This window comes from Haliotis cracherodii, unplaced genomic scaffold (genome assembly GCF_022045235.1).
Source record: "Haliotis cracherodii isolate W230 unplaced genomic scaffold, xgHalCrac1.p SCAF_8, whole genome shotgun sequence".
Classification (NCBI taxonomy): domain Eukaryota; kingdom Metazoa; phylum Mollusca; class Gastropoda; order Lepetellida; family Haliotidae; genus Haliotis; species Haliotis cracherodii.
In genome coordinates this window covers 28,413,575-28,431,800 of record NW_027266341.1, presented here as the reverse complement: position 1 = coordinate 28,431,800, position 18,226 = coordinate 28,413,575, and the positions used below count along the sequence as shown (strand labels likewise).

Below are 18,226 nucleotides of genomic sequence, written 5' to 3'. Positions count from 1 at the left end.
AACCGACATGATGACCTCGAAAATTAAGTTATTTTTCTGTTTAACGTTTAGATAATAAATTCACTGAAATGGTTCATAATTTACCATCGCGCTGATATATGCCGATTATAAAACCCGAATTTTTACTCAAGTAAAATTAAGATATCGGAGATATGATTATTGAAATCAATTTGCAAAAATGTTACGATATTAGAGGGTTCCTAGCATGAAATGCAAACCACCTTCAATAACGCAATTCAGGTAAGTTCAAGAAAATTTACAAATTTTGTGTTCGCTTTGGTCTTAACCTTGGTATGAATGAAAACACCAGGATATTTTTATATAGAATTGTGTAGTTTTCTATCAGGAATAAATGTGCAAAATATTTCTTCAATTGGCCCTTGTTTAATGAGGCACCGACTGTTTGAAATCACCCACCCTCTTTAGAGCGCCTTATGCTAAAATTAATCCAGCAGGCAGGGGTAAGAAGTGTGAAAATAATTCAGCAGGCTAAAGGTTAATCAACTGTCTAGACAGCGGATCCTCATCAGATTGAAATTGGATTGCCGCAAGTTTGTGTGTACAGTGAGTGTTCCCTGTAGCTCAATCATATCTTCAGTGTTTCCTTAGGTCATTATACAGCTTCACCTTGTGTGATTGTCTCGCTGTTTGTACAACAAAGTATTAACCATACAGTCAATACAGTACTGCAGGGATATAACTTGCGTTATCACATCACCTGGGTATTAGGACATAATGTGATTAGCGATCACACCTCTGGATACTTGCTGTCTTTATCTTTATCCTAGTGTTAATCCATAGCCTTGTCATATGTCTCTGAAAAATGTTATTGTAGCAGATAGCTTTGTGAGATTGTCTTCATGGCCTTGGCCATAACCTGCTAATTACAATTTTCATGTAGTTTGTAACAGTAGCTGTTCCTCAAATATCATGATTGTACTATATTTGGAGTTAACGGTAGTTTTTCCTCAAAGATCTTGTATGGTCTAACAGTAGTTTTTCCTCAAAACATTCATTTTCATTTTCAAAGAAAATGTGTTTAGTTCTTATTGATTTTAGCACAGGACAAGCTCCTACATTTTGTTATGAACAGTCTCTACCAGTCGGTTTACTCATACAAAATGACATGATCAACCATGGCTCTCTGTTGAAAAGCAGTCAATCTTTGTATTGTCAGGATATTATAAATGTGTTGAAGATATCTTGATAGACACAATGACAATGAAAATATGAAATTAGATACCATTTAACTGTACTTGTCACCTTAATTAGATACCCAAATTGTTTAAATTCAACAATATATTCTTTTGTTCTATATGACTTGACATGATGGATGAACATGATGAATAGATGAAAGACCATTGAGTGCATTTACTAATTTCTGTATGCTGCAAACATCTGTGAAGTTTGAGTGTATGTGTTTCAAGAGAACTAGGGGCATACAGGTCTCCCAATCATCTAAGGCTCCGCAATTTGCATGCTAGAAAAGTATGATAATATGTTTCAATCTGTGTTATCCGATTTTCAGTCTCTAGGTTTGTCAGCAGCATATCCATGCTAATAAATGTCTAAGCTGCATCACATGAGACTTTCCTCACACATCCATCTTCCAGATGCAAGGGCGTTGACTGACTGTATAAGTCCAGTTTCCACCCTTGCCAATCTAGGCTGGAATCATGGCGTTTCAATTTGGCTGGACTCACGATTCCATGCATAGTCCAATCAAAATTGTGTGACAAACTGGTTGGTAAACAACATGGATTTCAACATGCAGATTTCAGTCGACTGCATGTGTGCCGTCAACTGGGCGTTGTCAGATATTTTGCAAATCTTTTCATGTTTTTAATCAACAGGTTTTTCATTATTGCACTTATGTAGCGACGTGTTTGTGTTGCTGCTTGTACCAGTCTGGACTGATGCCGATTTATAGGGCTAGCTCACTGAGATACCATGCCGCAGTTTAACATGAATACCCCACTCAGACACTGTATACTGACTCCGAGCCGACTAGTCCTTGTTTTAGCCCCTTAATGCCAAGTGCCAGATAGGGTAACAACAAGTACCATCTTTTAACGTCTTTTGGTATGATGCTGTCAGGGATCAAACCCCGGACCTTCTGCTCTCCGGCGGACGCTCTACCACAAGATCACGGAGGTTGTCTCATTTCTTTTAAAGCAAATGCATGGGATATATGAGATGGAATCTGATTGATCAATAAGAGGGACATAGAAGGGACATAACTCATAATAGTCACTGGTGGCGCTGTGATGAGCCTGGAAATTCCAGTCTACTTTGGTAAGGGTGGAAACTGGACTTTTACAGTCAGTTAACTCCCTTGCCCTGGGAAGATGTTAAAAGCATATTCAGGAAGAATATTTATTTTGAACAAATCTCACTTTTCTTGAAAAATTCCCTGTAGTTGATTATTTTGATCCTGGGGAAAGCATGTTGTGATGATGTACATGTTATTGTAAACCTATAGAAAGTGTGTTCTGTGTTGTGATTGGCTAATTTGGGTCACATGTCAAAGGGTGAAAATATGATTTGCATTCCCCGAAGGAAGCGAAAGCAAATGGTGAGTAAGTACGAGGTGTTAAAGAGTGAGCATGTTTTTTTCAAAGTAAAACAATAGGTTTACAATATCGATAAAAACTATGTGTGTGTCTATTTCCGGGATTTTATCGAGTATTTGCATCTTTGAAATTTTCATTCGAGCCCCTCAAGCTAACGCTTTCGGGTCTCGAGATGAATTTCCAAGATGCAAATACTCGATAAAATCCCGGAAATAGACACACACATAGTATTTATCTTCTAATTCTCTAGGACACTGAATCTCCCTGGTTCCGTGTCTCTTTATCCCATGGCTGTGATTGGTGTTACAGTAAAACATCAGCAACTGCTTGTCCAGTGTAATCCCCCAGCCCGTTAAGACCTCTTATCACACTTCTGTGATGTATATTTAGACAACAGATTATCCGTCTCGCTTCACTGTTCCCCCTCCCCTATTTCTTCCTTCATCTCCTTTATCATGGTGTCTATGTGGATGCAAATTTAGATTCAGGTTCAATGACTGCCCAGTGGGGTACATGTGTGTCTCCCCTCAAGTCTTTTTGTGATCTGTTTGTGGAAGTAATTTGTTAATTGCCGTTGACAAGCTCTCAGAAATGTGCTGACTCTTCCTCCCCTTTCATGTACTGTCCATCTGTCCACCATTGTTTGTGTTAAGATCTTTTGAAGTCATAGTCGCAATTTTAAAAGTACTTGCTGATTTGTTTCATCTTAGACAATATCGAATTAAGCCTAAAGTTTAAACTTCCACTGCTACAGATTCCTGAAGTTTTTAATTGGAAACAGTTTTTATTTCTTTCAAATTTCTAAAATCCAATTATTAGGAAAATCATTTGAAAAATAAGAAAGAGACTTTGGAGACAACATGGCTATTTTCAAGAAATTTGATTTAGTCCAGACACATAAAGGAGTAACTTTCTCATTTCTCCAAAGTCTTAAAAAAACTTTCCATGACAAAAATCAATAAAGTTTCCCCACTGGTAATATCAACACTACACTGAAATGAATGAAAGGGAATAAAAATAACTCCGGCCCAGACAAATAAGTCACAGTGTATGGTCTATGCTCTGGATCTACTTCTATAATCTTAACAGCACAATAAGAACAAAGTGACCCAGTCTGTTGCTTACCCTGGGTCTCTACTTTGATGATGAAGACCCTCACCTAGGCTTATCCCCACCCCAGGCACACTTCCCCCACCCCGAGGCTTTCCGAGGTCTCAATCAGCTGTAAGATTACCCTCTCTCTGATTGCTTGTGTGGAGTACAAGTTATCTCCATTACGCCACAAGCTGTGAGATGTTTGTGTAGGCTGTCTGAGGCTGATTGCTAGACTGCCTGCTTGGCTGTGAGGCAGCAGTCACCGCAAGCCCGTTAGGCCTGGCCTGGAGGTGGGAGTGAAACTACATATGAAGGTGGTACATGGGGACACTTGGCAGTTGAGTTTCTGACCTCCGTGGATACCCTGATGTCACATGCTCTCTGACAACCAGTGTCACATCGATACCTACACCTTCCTTGTCATTCACAGTCATTATAGCAACATGAGCAGAGCAGAAAGGTGAGATTGTGTTTGTTAAAGATTTCGATGGGATATTGTGTCATACCTTCTATGTCAAATGCTTGACCAAGGTGTCACAAAAGCATGTTGAGACAGGTTTTTATGATCGACAGTGTTCAAAATTAAGCATGACCACCAAGAGATCCTTGTCATGGCTGTTATGTGACGACGTCAGTACTTATAATGTTTAGAGACTTCCTGGATTAAAATATTAAAATATTATAGCAGAATATCTCAAGGACACCAGGGCCCCCTAAAATTCCAACACTGATAACAGGAATGTTTTGGTATTTAGAAACTGCAAGAATCTCATTCTTCTGCACCTGCAATCATTGTCAGTCTTGAACCACAGCCAAGATATCTCTTTGATGGTTTCATCAAATATCAGAGTTTAGTGCTTGACGTGATATGATTGAGGGGTGGAGGAGAAGTCAGGGGTCAGTAGTGACAGAAGGGTGGTTGCTGGTAAGGTCAACAAACCTCGCAGCGTGTTGAAATGTAGTTACTTCTCCAGTGTATATTGTGTTTATACACAACACACACATGGCCCTGTTATCAAACACAATATGTATCCTTGGTGTGTGGTGAGTGCAACATTGTTCAACACATAGTTCATTTCCATTGTTAGTGACATGGGGTTGACAGTTATTATCATTGTCAGTTTGTGAAAATGTATTGAGTTTTACATCTGATAATATATATAATTTATGGTCAAGCTCTAAAGGAAACTACTATTCTTCCTTTGCCTCCCTTTGAAGAATATTATCTTTACCTAAAAATTATTTCATCAAAACATCAAATCCTAATCTACCTGTAGAATCTGGCATATGGCATGGTCTATTCATGGAGGATAGAAGTGCCATCTCTGCAATTCACCAGCTATTGGAGATGAATTTTCTCCTCTGTTTAAATGTACCACCCTCGAGAATGAAAGATCAATATATTTAGATAAATTTTATTATTAATGACGAACTTTTCAGCAGTAGAAATTGGCACTAGTCCTGAAGTGCTTGTGAAACTGCCAAATAGTTAAGGTATCATAAGGACTAGTAGAAATTTGCCATTTTTATTAATTTTAAGGGTTTTGCTATATGTTATCATTATAAGGACTAGTGGACTAAAACTGTTAGTTTCTACCGCTGCTTTTATTTTAATATTAACAATTTTTATGTTAAATGTTAAAGGAACTTAAAAAATGTCTCATTCTATTGAATGGATATTTAATACTGTAAACAGGAAGTAGTTATCCATGGTTACCGTCATACCAACTTGTCTTGTGCTTTATGCAATACATAACTGAAATGTTAAACATGTTCTTGTAACACCATAGGTGTTTTTTTTATGAGAATAAAGGTTGATTGGTCACAATCTAGATTTATTCTTCGTGTTGAAGAAACAAATCAGAATTTGCAAGGTTAGATACTGCCATGCTGAAACTTGTCTGGTCCGAGATTTGTGAAAATCTAGATGAACGAATTGTTTTCTCCCAAAGCCTGGTAAGGTTACACAAACCACTGCTCCAAAATGAACACAGAATGAGTTGGATTTGACCAATGGTGTCTGACCAATTTGTTGGTCAACTGACATATTCAATGATTGTTTTCTGCAAGATTAACATGAAAATATCATACAAGGATATCAATTTCATCAGAGTAATCAATTCCTATTTGTACCTTATGTATATTGATTTTGCTTAGACAACTACCTGACTATATGGGTATAAGACCTCCATAGACCTTACACACCTCATTCGACAGTGCACACTACATGAATTATCTAGTATCTTGAACTGTAGCATGTAATAGGATCAATTCCTCTTATCAGATAGCCCAGATATGTGGACTTACACTACTATTTCCATGACATCTTACAGTGGTGTTTGAAGTTCGCTGGGTCCTTGGTCATTGAGGTCTTCGCCTAAGGTACTTGAATTTAAGCACCCTTTGATATTTAGCTTTTAGGGTTATAATGTGACAAAGATCCCTTGACTTTCTAATCATCAATCATGATAAAAATTTAATTGGTTACCTCACTACTTTATGAGCATTAAATAATTTATCAAAAGTGTTTAAGATTGCTCGCCAGTGAAAGGCTATTGGCAAATATTCCCAGCTCTGTTCACAGACTTTGAAATGCTGTTAATTTTCAATTCCAGTTTTTACAAAAATGATAAATGAAAAAAGAAATCTGTTAATCATTAATTTTCCGTCCATTACTATCAGAAGAAGTCAAAATACACCTTGTTTTAAGAGTGAGAAAATTCCATTAATAATGTGTTCAATTATTATCAGACAACATCAGAGATAAATTAGACTGAAGTAATACAAGGAAGTCTAGATTTTATGGTAAGAAAACGGTTTTTATTGTACATAGCAATACCAGTGGAATAATTACACCACCATTGCAATTAGTAGTTCATTGTAGTTAGTAGTTCATTCAATATGCACGTTCTTCTATACTCAAATATTATGCTCAAAGCACAGAGACCATAGTATTGCAGTGGTATTTTCAACATTCGCTGTATTATTGCGTGTGACAGTCTGAACACATCTGAAAAGTGCTTGGATAATGTTTAAAGCGTATTTATTGATATTAGCTGCTTAATTGTATTAATTTGTTATTATGTCATGTATATGTAAGAAGTTCACTATTTCCACATTCCAAGTCCTCAGGTAGAATGATGTAACTTGATATCGCTGAGAACAGGGGGAAGCCATTGGTCCGGGAGAAGATCGGGTTTCATGGTAGCCATGGCATTGTACATGCTGTTAAAGCATGTCTTTATCATTATGAAAATGAAACAAGTTAAAAAGCTGGTATCAACCTATCAAGTGACTCACTTCTGTGTGAAGCGGTATCTGTGAATTTAGATATATTTAGAACATGGAGAAAGTAAATGTTTTTAGTGCGGAATTTATTTCTCACAGGTGTGTTTTTATGTTGTGGAGGGATGAGGTAGTTAAGCTTCTTGCATCTGGAGGAGGATGGTGATCTTGTGTTTCTCCCACAGATGCAAGTCATTGTTCTGTCTCACATTTAGTCCCAGAAAAAGTCACATTTACAAATATATATCTTCAAAATACAAATACCAAGTTAACGGTATCACAAGATTCCCACAGACTTATAATTGAAAGGGCATTAAATTGCAGGGTTTCGAAATGAACATAGGTCCACTAGTCTGAGGCTAGTCCAGTTCATGAAGTGACATTTCCTTGTGGACGACCACTATGACCATTAAGTAAATGGCAACCCTATAGCAAATCATTTCTGTGGACTGATGAAACTAAAATATTTTCAAACTCAGTATTGCTGTGACAAAGTAAAGTTGTAAAGGTTACTATTTTGGTTGTGTGCAGCATCTGTATGAACTGTATGACAAGCTTACCGGTACTTTAAATTTTTTGAAAGAAACACAAGGAGCATGAAGAGTTTCAGCCAAACAGGATGCATGTGGTATAGACGTAGTACAAGAACAATGAGATATATGAAGTCTGTTATGACAAGGACTTTGCCACCTGTACAAGTTGTTGTCACACAGCCATCAGTCATGCATTGGTTGACAAGGTGCCCTCTCCTCTATGTCAGGTCTGGCTAGGACATGGTCTGTCTGGCAGTCCCTGGTGAGACACACAGAGAACACAGGGCTGGTGATGGTTGGTGTTAGGGAGCTGTACACATCAGTGTGATCAGTCATGCATTGGTTGACAAGGTGCCCTGTCCTCTATGTCAGGTCTGGCTAGGACATGATCAGTCTGTCTGGCAGTCCCTGGTGAGACACACAGAGAACACAGGGCTGGTGATGGTTGGTGTTAGGGAGCTGTACACATCAGTGTTGATGTGTGAAGGAGGTAAAGGTATGGGGAGGATGGTATTGAGTCAGTATGTGGAGTATTACAATGTCTGTTAGTGATGTGGTATTTTCGTTAATGTGCTCTGGGTGTACACAGATGTGTCTCATGTTAAGACATGCTCATGTCTACATCACATGGTGAAATGTCTTTCCACAGGTATTTTTGTTCAAATGCTTAATCCTGGCCCAGTTTTCATTGTTTATACAGATAATAGACTTCTCAATGGTGTTCTGTTTGAAGTACTCCGAAAAACACCTTGAACCAGAATACTGTTATGCAACAATATTGCTGTAGCTGCAAATATGCATTCCCAAAAGAAGATCTGGGGTGGAATAGGTCTTCAGCAACCCATGCTTGCTGTAAAAGGCGACTATGCATGTAGGAAGGGCAACTAACTGGATTAGGTGGTCAGGCTCACTGATTTGGTTGATGCATGTCATCATATCACAATTGCGTGGATCGATGCTCATGTTGTCACTCACTGAATTGTGTGTCCCAGAGACTTGATTATTTTCAGACTGCCGTCATATAGCTGGAATATTGCTGAGTGTAGCATTGAACAACAAACAAACAAAAGCATGAGGCTGATCCGAGGATGTTAAATGTTGTTGATCATGCTTCTGTTGGTTTTGTCACCACAACATATCAACATATCAGTGGTTAGCATCATTTTTGTCCAGAGAAGCAGATTAGCCATGTGGTTAAAACATCTTGTCATGCTGAAAAACCCGGGTTCAATTCCCTACATGGGTACAATGTTTGAAGACCATTTCTGGTGTCCCCATCGTCATATTCCTCGAAAGGTCTAAAAGAGGTGTAAAACCATACTTAGTCATCGTATTTCTCCAAATATCATATTCATATTAGCCACGTTCACAGAGCTCAGCATAGCATGTGATGACAGATATGAGTCGTTTTGGATGATACTGTAGTGATGGTTATGCCATATAGCCTTTATCATGTTGATTGTGGACTGGACCGTAAGCATGGTAAGTAAACATGGTAACAGAAGCAAGCTTTGAAATAATGAAAATATAAAGCCTGTCCTCAAACATGTCAAACAGACTCCCAATCCAAATTATTACAGTACTCAAAAGAGCAAAAATATATCTTTTGTTTTATATTTTTTTTCCAGTTGTAGTAACTTAAAAGCAAAAAGTAACAGCATCAATGAAGGCCATTTTTTTGTAGTCCAGTGAACAATGCAACTTGGCACAAGTCAGTTGGTCTAATCACTAATGGTTAACTGTAAAGGCATCTGGGGGCTTATGGTAGAAACAGTTCAGGCATTTTTGGGATGTCCCTATATTTTTTCACTATTTGCGCTTGTAAATGTTTCAGTAGACTAACATTTAGTCTCTGAAATCTTATATTACACAATATCCTTCTTGACTCTAAAAAAAAAAAAGATTCCCTTTGCTGATTTGTGGAATAGAGCTAGCTGCTGGCTAAACTTGCTTTTGTATGCGTTTCTAGATTTATTTATTTTTATAAAATAAATATATTTCACGGTCATGGTGCAGGACTAATGTTTCAGGTTAAGTAGCTCCTGCCTCTCTTGGAGGATGTACAGTGTATCACAAAGGACGACTGGCTCACTGAAATATTGATAAGCGGCTGTCATGGCTATAGTGATACTCAGCTTTGCAGAAAAGCCAGGGTTGTGTGTCAGTGTTGTGGTACAAACTATCTATCAGTTGAAGAGCTGGCAGCACCTACTAGTATAGTGTGATGCATACCCCTGTTGTGTAGCAGTGTATGGACACATGCTCCACTTTCCTGACACTGATGTTTGATGTTTGCCTGGCTCAACCATAGCACACCACACCACACTTCAGAGTAGAGTGTCAGAGTAGATGGTGTACATACACCTCATCTGTTTCTCACGGGACTCTGTTGTAGGAATGATGAGGCCTCTATTGTTTGTCTTACAGACCCTGATACAAATATATATCAAATACAGCCCATGCAAGTCTATAATGTTTGGCAAGTCTAGATTACTGCAGAATCAGGAAATGAAGAGAGTCACTGGGCTCCCTTTTATTATATTTTTTTTTAAAGATAACTCAACAACTGGTTTTTTTTCTGTATATGTTCATTTTAGAGACTAGATGTTAGTCTAAGGCCTCCACTACTATGTTTGTAAATAAGTATTAGGCGGCCACAATGACTGATTCCCATGACATGACCAACATGTCCAACACATTGAAGTAACAGATACACAAGGTCCTTGCATTGGTTAGTATACATTCATCATTGTACATACATTTCATAGTGTGCAGTGATTGTGAAATAAATTTTCTCCAAGGCCTTTAGGCCCATGGTTACCATGGTTACAACATTTATTGGACATTTTTGGCAAGTATTGGCCATAAAATTTAATCAGTGGGCCACTGATAATTGCAATGGGTCATAAAGTCAACCTAGCCTAAAACTGATTGCAGCTGAATTAAAACCTTTATTCTTTGAAATCTTTATCTTGAACTTTCTACCAATAACATGTCAAAGCCATAGCGACCTGTTCTAATCATACGCAGTCAGAGCATTATCTGATTATGGGTGGAATTTAAAATATATTGAAGATTTTGTATGAGTACTGCAGTAGTGAAAACAAAAGATGGCAGCAAATTGGCGATTCAGTGGTTGTGATGATGACATTAAATACTGATATGTCAGTCAACGTAAACCTGGTGGCTGGCGTAAAAAAAGTACTATGCATGCAGGCCCCTTACTGTAGATTTTATGCGCCATTATTTTATAAATTATTCGTGAATCATGCATGGCACATCAACTTCCTAATCATTAGTTTGTATAAGATCTATTTGAAACTGCTTTGTACTGGTAGATACATATCTATAACACCTTTACCAGACTGGTCTGTATCGTATATAACCTTAAGTGTACATGTGTTATGCTGCCTTTACCATGCATACCGAACTGTAGTATATTGATATATAACGCCTGTGCCACAATGTTGATAAAGCTTTGGTTTTTATACCCAGTGTAAGAGACCCAGATGATAACAGCACCTGGATGGTGCACCTTCTCGGAGCCTGCACCAACATAGTTGTGTAATATAGAGCTGGGATAGCAGGCCATCCTCACATAAAACATGGGGCTAGGGAATAAAATCTGTTTCAAATCTGTGTCTTTTTATAGCTCCCAGTTTCTCTTTTAGGCGCTTGCTGGCAATGAAGGACGTTCTCTCCTAGGAAGGTAGACATTGTTAGTTATTACAAAATCAACAACTAGCGCCAGTGAACTCTTGAAATACAGAAAATAATCTTTCATATCCCTGATAAAAATAGTTACTGTAAATATGTGTGTGTTTGATTAGTTGACATCTCCACATGTAATGTAATAGAAAAACTCTTTGTCTTGCTCAAACTACTGATATTTTGTAGAAAATGTGACATAGCTGGTAAGTTTGTCTTCATCTAGGGTTGTCAAACACACTTCCTATGTTGTAAAGGGCAAGACCAGCATTAGAACACATTGCCTGTCCATAGTATTTGATTGTACGGGCGGTCGGGTAGCCTTGTGGTTAAAGCGTTCGCTTGTCATGCCAAAGACCTGAGTTCGATTCCCGACATGGGTACAACGTGTGAAACCCATTTGTGGTGTCCCCCGCCATGATATTGCTAGAATATTGCTAAAAGCAGCGTAAAACCATACTCACTCACTCCCTCACTCACTATTTGATTGTATACTTTGAATTAACGTAAAGCTTTAGATATCATTCAACGTGTTCAGACTTGATGATGCTGATATCTGCAACAAGATTAGGGAAATATGACACTGATACAGATTATATACCCTATTGTTTGAAATATTAATAAAGAGCGAAGAGTGATGTGCAGGAAATAAATTCCATGTTTTGCTTATTATTCATCCATTATTGCATTTAATGGGGACAAGAGGCCGTAAACCTCATTTGAACTGCCTGTGTCGTGTCTCTGAAGATGGTTGTGAGTCAATGTGACTAGGCACTTTCATAAACAGACTGATAAACAAAACATGACGAGCGAATTTGTAGAAACTGAGGAAACCTAGATGTGGCTTCCTGATTTTTGTTTCGTAACAGCAAATTAGCACATAAAATACAGTGCATGTTAAAATGGATTTTGTCTTGTTTGTTTATCAGTTCATTTAAGATGTGACAAGATATTTATCGAGGCATGTTTGGTATATGAAGTATGCTGTGTACTTGAATTGCAAGTATGTAGCGTTTGTCTGTTAATGTGTTTGTCAGAAATGCATTCTCCTACTGAGAAGCCTGTTATGCAATATGTAGGTCAACACCTCAGAAAGTCGGAGATATAATTAACACGTTTCACAGGGACCTCTTACTTCCTCCTTGTCCTCGTGATAGGAGTTGCATGAGTAAGTTCTTGGTTGTATGGTAAGTGACCTTGAAATAAGATACTCAAGATTTTCTGTGGTTGTGGTAGTCTGCATTGTTTCATTTTTTATCAGTGAGGGGTACAACTGTGGGAAGGAAAAAACTATATGATTGAAATACCTCACTCACTCACTCCAGTAACCCGGGAAGATCTAGGATAGAATAGGTCTTCAGCAACTATGCTTGTCTTAAGAGGCGACTAACAGGATCGGGTGGTCAGGATCACTGACTTAATTGGTTGATGCATGTCATTGTATCTCAATTATGTAGATGGATGCTCATGATGTCAATCACTGGATTGTCTGGTCCAGACTCGCTTATATACAGATAGCGGTCATATAGCTGGATCATTGCTGAGTGCGGTGTTTAACAACACTCGCTCGCTCGCTCACTCACTCACTCACTCACTCACTCACTCACTCACTCACTCACTCACTCACTCACTCACTCACCCACCCACCCACTCACTCACTCACTCACTCACTCACTCACTCAAGTGGCTGGCAGTGAGGCAGTAGAATGAACATACTTGACTCGAGGCCATCAGGTGGCCTGAGACGGTTCACGTGAGAAAATGTGAATTTATGATTAATGCTGTGTTTCAGAAAAATGGGATCAATCCTGAAAGTAAAATTATGATTGATGAGATAAGCTTGTTTTTACCCTATATCTTTGGGCTAAACTTTTTGGCATATTTTGTCAATCATACCACCATAAATTTTGTCATAAAATATATATCATGTCTATTTGGCGTGAACTGTTTGATTTATGTGAACCAGGACAAGTAGACTGAGTGAGAGTCGTTATTGCGGTTATTTCAATGCCACTTGGCAATTTCATATTATTTCTCAGTGTTATGGAACCATTCCCTCACAACTAACATGACTGGGAATAGTGTCCGGGATCAAATAACATTATGAGGATTGTTTTTAACTATATATTATGTTTTCAATCGCCAACTACCATGTCTAGCCTATAGTTTTAGGGGTTAAGTGGAATCTGTAAACCATTGTATCAAAAACAAGGCTGCAGGCTCCTGAGGCTAACAGCATCATAAGTGTTTTCATTTATAATGAGAAGAACACTGGGTGATATTTGTATGAGTGTCTAGGTATAGTCTTTCCTTGAAGTTGTTAATGCAAGCGGGCCGTGATGAAGGTGGCAGCCACTGCTAGACCTTCGCACCTGATGCTGTCAGCTTAGATAAAGCTGAGCCTCTATTTCTGTAAGCTGCAGATGACGAGAGACGAGAGTGTCGGCATGCAACAGGTAGCTGGAGGCAGGGATGCTAAGCTCTCTTGCTGAACCTTTCTCTCTTCTTACTAGGGGAAAAAAGGTGATTGCTTAGATTTAGAAAACAAAAATAAGCCAGTTGAAGCTGCTGATTGTTCCCATGTGCTGCTTAACGAGGGATGTGAATACCAACTCCCCATCTGTGAACATTCCTGAAGTCAGTGTTTATGTATTTTTCTACATTGCTGCCTAATATCTATTTCCATGGAGTAATTGTGTCAGTGATCATGGTGATGACGTACAATGTTGGTTTGTTAATAAATTATGTAACAACCCTCCAAATATCACTTTATATATTGAATATATGATGGTAACCATGGTTACTGAATATATTATTATCATGTCACTATGATGTGTTTGATGTTTGATCAGACATGACTGATGAAGTGCAAACATGACTGATGCATTGTTTATGACAAATAGTATAAAAACAGAAACTGTTTGCCATTGTTTACAGTGCTGAAAAACAAAAGTATTTAACTTAGCTTTGACTGCCTTATACCAGGATACAAATGCTTTTAAACTACAAGGAACAATCCCCTTTGATGTGCGAGCCTCGGGACTTGTGTCCTGTAGAAGTTTGGCATCATTCAATTATATCAAAGAAAAGTGTTGTTACAAATGAATGCACAATGCCGGCCAATGTTGATTCTGGGGCAGAATGAAGTCCTAAGTACCCCTATGCTCGTTAACATGGGACTAACGAGGAAATGAAACTATCATGTGTTCGTGTTTGTTTCTGTATCATTGTGTCCCTGTGGTTTGGATTGTTTATAAAGCTGGACTATTGCTGATTGAAGGATAAAACAACACTCGGACTGAATACAACAAGGCTCCAATTGACTTGTGTGACCGTTCCCATGGTTACAGGTTACAGATTTTTGTATTGTATTGTAACAGTAAAGAGAAATATGAAACAAAAACACATTGCAGTGTACATTGAAGTAATAGATCTGGTACATTTAGCTTGTTCCCAAGTTCTCAGGCATTGGAAACAGATGATGGGGCGATGTTAACATGTCACTTTCAAACATGATATTTTAGTTTGGAGACTTGCCACCTTTCTTTACTTCATGTTACATGAACCTGAGTCCCCCCAAAATGATTTGTTGACAGTGTTAGAGTACACCCTTCATTTATTTAAGACCAGAAAAAATAACCTTTTTTATCAGCAACAACAGTAAATACGTCAACTTTAAAATATTTCAGGGAACAGACAGCATCTTCAAATTGTATTCAATACAGCTGTTTGATGGAGGAATTATTGTGGCCAGATGTACAGGTTGGCATTTTGAAACAAAAACCTACCTGGGAATTAGAGAGATGTAAATGTCACCTCAGTACAAACTAAGCCCAGGTAGACCTCCCACCATCATTTGTGATGGCAGCCTTCATGGGCCTTTTAATTGATTTGTTACAAATTTAGTTTCTTGTTTAGCAGGACCGCCTGCTTGAAAAATATAAAGTATAAACATGGTTGAGAAACAACTTTTTTAGAAATTTTGCTCTTGCATCAAATTCCAGCATCATGCCGTTCATACATGTTCTTATGGATGGTGGGATAGCCCAGTGGTTAAAGCTCACTCACTCACTCACTCACTCACTCACTCACATGTTCTTAGAGTGCACTCACTCACATGTTCTTAGAGTGCAGATTCATGGAGGAAGCTAGCGGTGGTCACATGGTCAAAAATGGTTACGTGGTACACTAGAACCAAGATCACTTTTATAAATTTGTAGCCTAATGGAGCAAAAACAATAGATAGTTCTCCCTCCCTACAGACCCTACCAGTGAATTTTTTTTTAAAAGTCATGAGAAACAACAATTTTGAGTGTTTTTGTTTCAGAAGCAAACTGGCTTTATTCTTTATCATGACAGTGGTAAAGTCACTTTGAGCAGATCAGCATGAGTGAAAATGTTGTTTGGAATGTGCTCTCTTGTAACAGCTTTTCTCGAATTTTCCAGAGCAAAGAAGACTCGCAGTTTGTTTTGGCATGGCTTCTTCAGCTCTCAGCGTTGGGAGGAGGTGAAGGCCGGGGGTGGGTCACCGACCCGGGGGTCACACAGCTCTAGCATGCCTCAGAATCCTCCTGTTCCTCTGCGCAAGGACAGCCTGCCCAACCACGCGAGAAAGGCACCCCCAATCCCGCCAGCCCCCTCCAAGAGGAACCACTCCCACAAGTCCCCACGACCTAGTTCTGAGTATCATACGTTACGTGGCGCATCTGCCGCATCGCCAACAAGTAGAAAGATGTCACATGACTCGGTGACAGAGCGTTTGAACCTTGACATGACGTCAACACATACCCATGAAGAGAGGAATCTGTGGAAGGACAGTTTCAAGACACTGCTAGAATTTTATGAGAATGGCCAATTGTGTGATGTTGAAATTATTGTTGGAGAGAGGTCTTTTAAGTGTCATCGAACAGTTCTGGCATGTGCCAGTTTGTATTTCAGGGCGATGTTCATGTCCGAGATGGCGGAAAGTAAACAGGAAACTGTCACTATCCATGACATTGATGCTCATGCGATGGAGAAACTCATCCAGTTTGCGTACACCTCGAAGATAACCTTGACAATAGACACAGTCCAGCAGCTTCTGTATGCGTCCTCCATACTGCAGATGGAGGCGGTTGCTCAAGCGTGCTGTGACTTCATGAAAACACAACTGACCCCATCTAACTGTATTGATGTGCACAATTTTGCTGAACAGCACAATCGTGTAGAACTGATGAAAACAGCCACGGACTATTTGTTAAGTCATTTCTTAGAGGTTGTGGAAGGTGGAGAGTTCAAGGTCATGAACAAGAAGTTGCTCGAGAAGTTGATATCTTCATTTGACCTCAATGTTGAAAATGAAGTGCAAGTTTATGAGGCTGTAATTAACTGGGTGAAAAATGACCTTGAAACTCGAAGTGAGTTTCTGCCGAGTATGCTGGAGCATGTTAAGCTGCCGCTGGTGTCAGCCACGTACTTGATGGAGACTGTGGAGAAGGAAGAACTCATGAGGAACAGTCTGGCATGTCGGGACTTCCTGGATGAGGCCAAGTATTTTCGCATGTCACAAGTCAGCTTAGTGCCAGGGGTCAAGGTAACACCACGAACCAGAGAGAGGAAGAGCTATTCGGGTTAGTATTACTATTATAAGACTCTTTTCAATACATTTTTGCACATTATTAATCCCTAAGTTAGAAACAACAGGTTGAACCTGTGATGGTAGTTTGATGAATGCAGTGTGTTTCGTTTTACATTGTTACCATGGTGACAGTCATTGTGTGTATCTGTGCAGGTGTGTTGTTCTGTGTGGGAGGTCGTGGAGCCACTGGGGATCCCTTCAAAAGTATCGAGGTCTATGATGTCTGCCGCAACAAGTGGTTCCACGTTGCCGAGATGCACACACGCAGACGCCATGTTGGTGTATGTGCTGCCAATGGTGAGTGAAAGTAGGGCTGTATCTGGTGAGTCAGTGTTTTTGAAACAAGTAGGGTTGTGTCGGCCATATACCTGATGTGGGGTTCGAATCCCAGGAGAATCTGTACTTTACTAAGAAAGTGTTATCCCAAATATAACATTTGTTACATTTGACCATTTTCTAAATGGCATTGTGTATTCAAAGTAGAGTAGTGTTTGGTGAGTCATCATTGATTATTAAACTCATACGGTAGTGACGTAAAAAAACCAAAATGTCCTCCTACAATTAAAAGGATAATAACCTTAACCATTAACTGAAAGATGTATAATGGTGGTGAAGATGCTTTGTAGATTACCTGAGGGATTTTATATTACAGTAAACTACGTTTATAAGGAACACGCTTATAACAAACTGACGGATATAACAAACTATTTCTTGCTCCCATCCATTTACTGTATATAAGTCCTACACATAGTTATAACGAACACACTTATAACGAACTGATGGTTATAACAAACTATTTCTTGGTCCCATCCATTTACTGTATATATGTCGTACACATAGTTATAACGAACACACTTATAACGAACTCATGGTTATAACAAACTATTTCTTGGTCCCGTCCATTTACTGTATATATGTCGTACACATAGTTATAACAAACGACGGTTATAGCGAATTTGAATATGTGGTCCCCTTGAGTTCGTTATATATCGTAGTTCACTGTATTATATTATATCATCTCAATCCTGTTACCTTGTCCGATGGAGACTATTTGAATAGCTGATACGGCAAGTTGACCATGGCCTGTCAGTGGTTACTATAGTTATTGCCTGAAGATATGTTACTTGTGATGTGCATGTGTCCACCTAAGGTGAGTGTTGTTTGTTGTTGTTGGTTTGTTGTTTAACGCCGCACTCAGCAATATTCCAGCTATATGACGGCGGTCTGTAAATAATCGAGTCTGGACCAGATAATCCAGTGGTTGATCTCATGAGCATCGATCCAGGCAATTGGGATACCAGGACATGTATCAACCAAGTCTGACCTCCCGATCCCGTTAGTCGCCTTTTACGATAAGCATAGTCACCTTTTACGGCAAGCATAGGTTGCTGAAGACCTATTCTACCCCGGAATCT

General features: G+C 39.0%; 1 protein-coding gene across 4 annotated transcripts in view; it reads left to right on the top strand.

Annotated features, from left to right (window-relative positions):
• The window catches only part of LOC139449444 (kelch-like protein 8), a 38,642-nt gene that overhangs the window by 8,531 nt on the left and 11,885 nt on the right, over positions 1-18,226 (top strand). For 2 of the 4 annotated variants that reach the window (XM_071230840.1, XM_071230839.1), the window contains exons 1-3: positions 3,952-4,128; positions 15,641-16,803; positions 16,965-17,108. In XM_071230840.1, the coding sequence (XP_071086941.1) occupies positions 4,043-4,128; positions 15,641-16,803; positions 16,965-17,108 (1,393 nt within the window). In that variant the 5' untranslated portion in view covers positions 3,952-4,042. Of the gene's footprint in view, positions 1-3,951; positions 4,129-11,178; positions 11,196-15,640; positions 16,804-16,964; positions 17,109-18,226 lie in introns of those variants that run through there. The other 2 variants (XM_071230842.1, XM_071230841.1) reach the window with 2 other exon arrangements.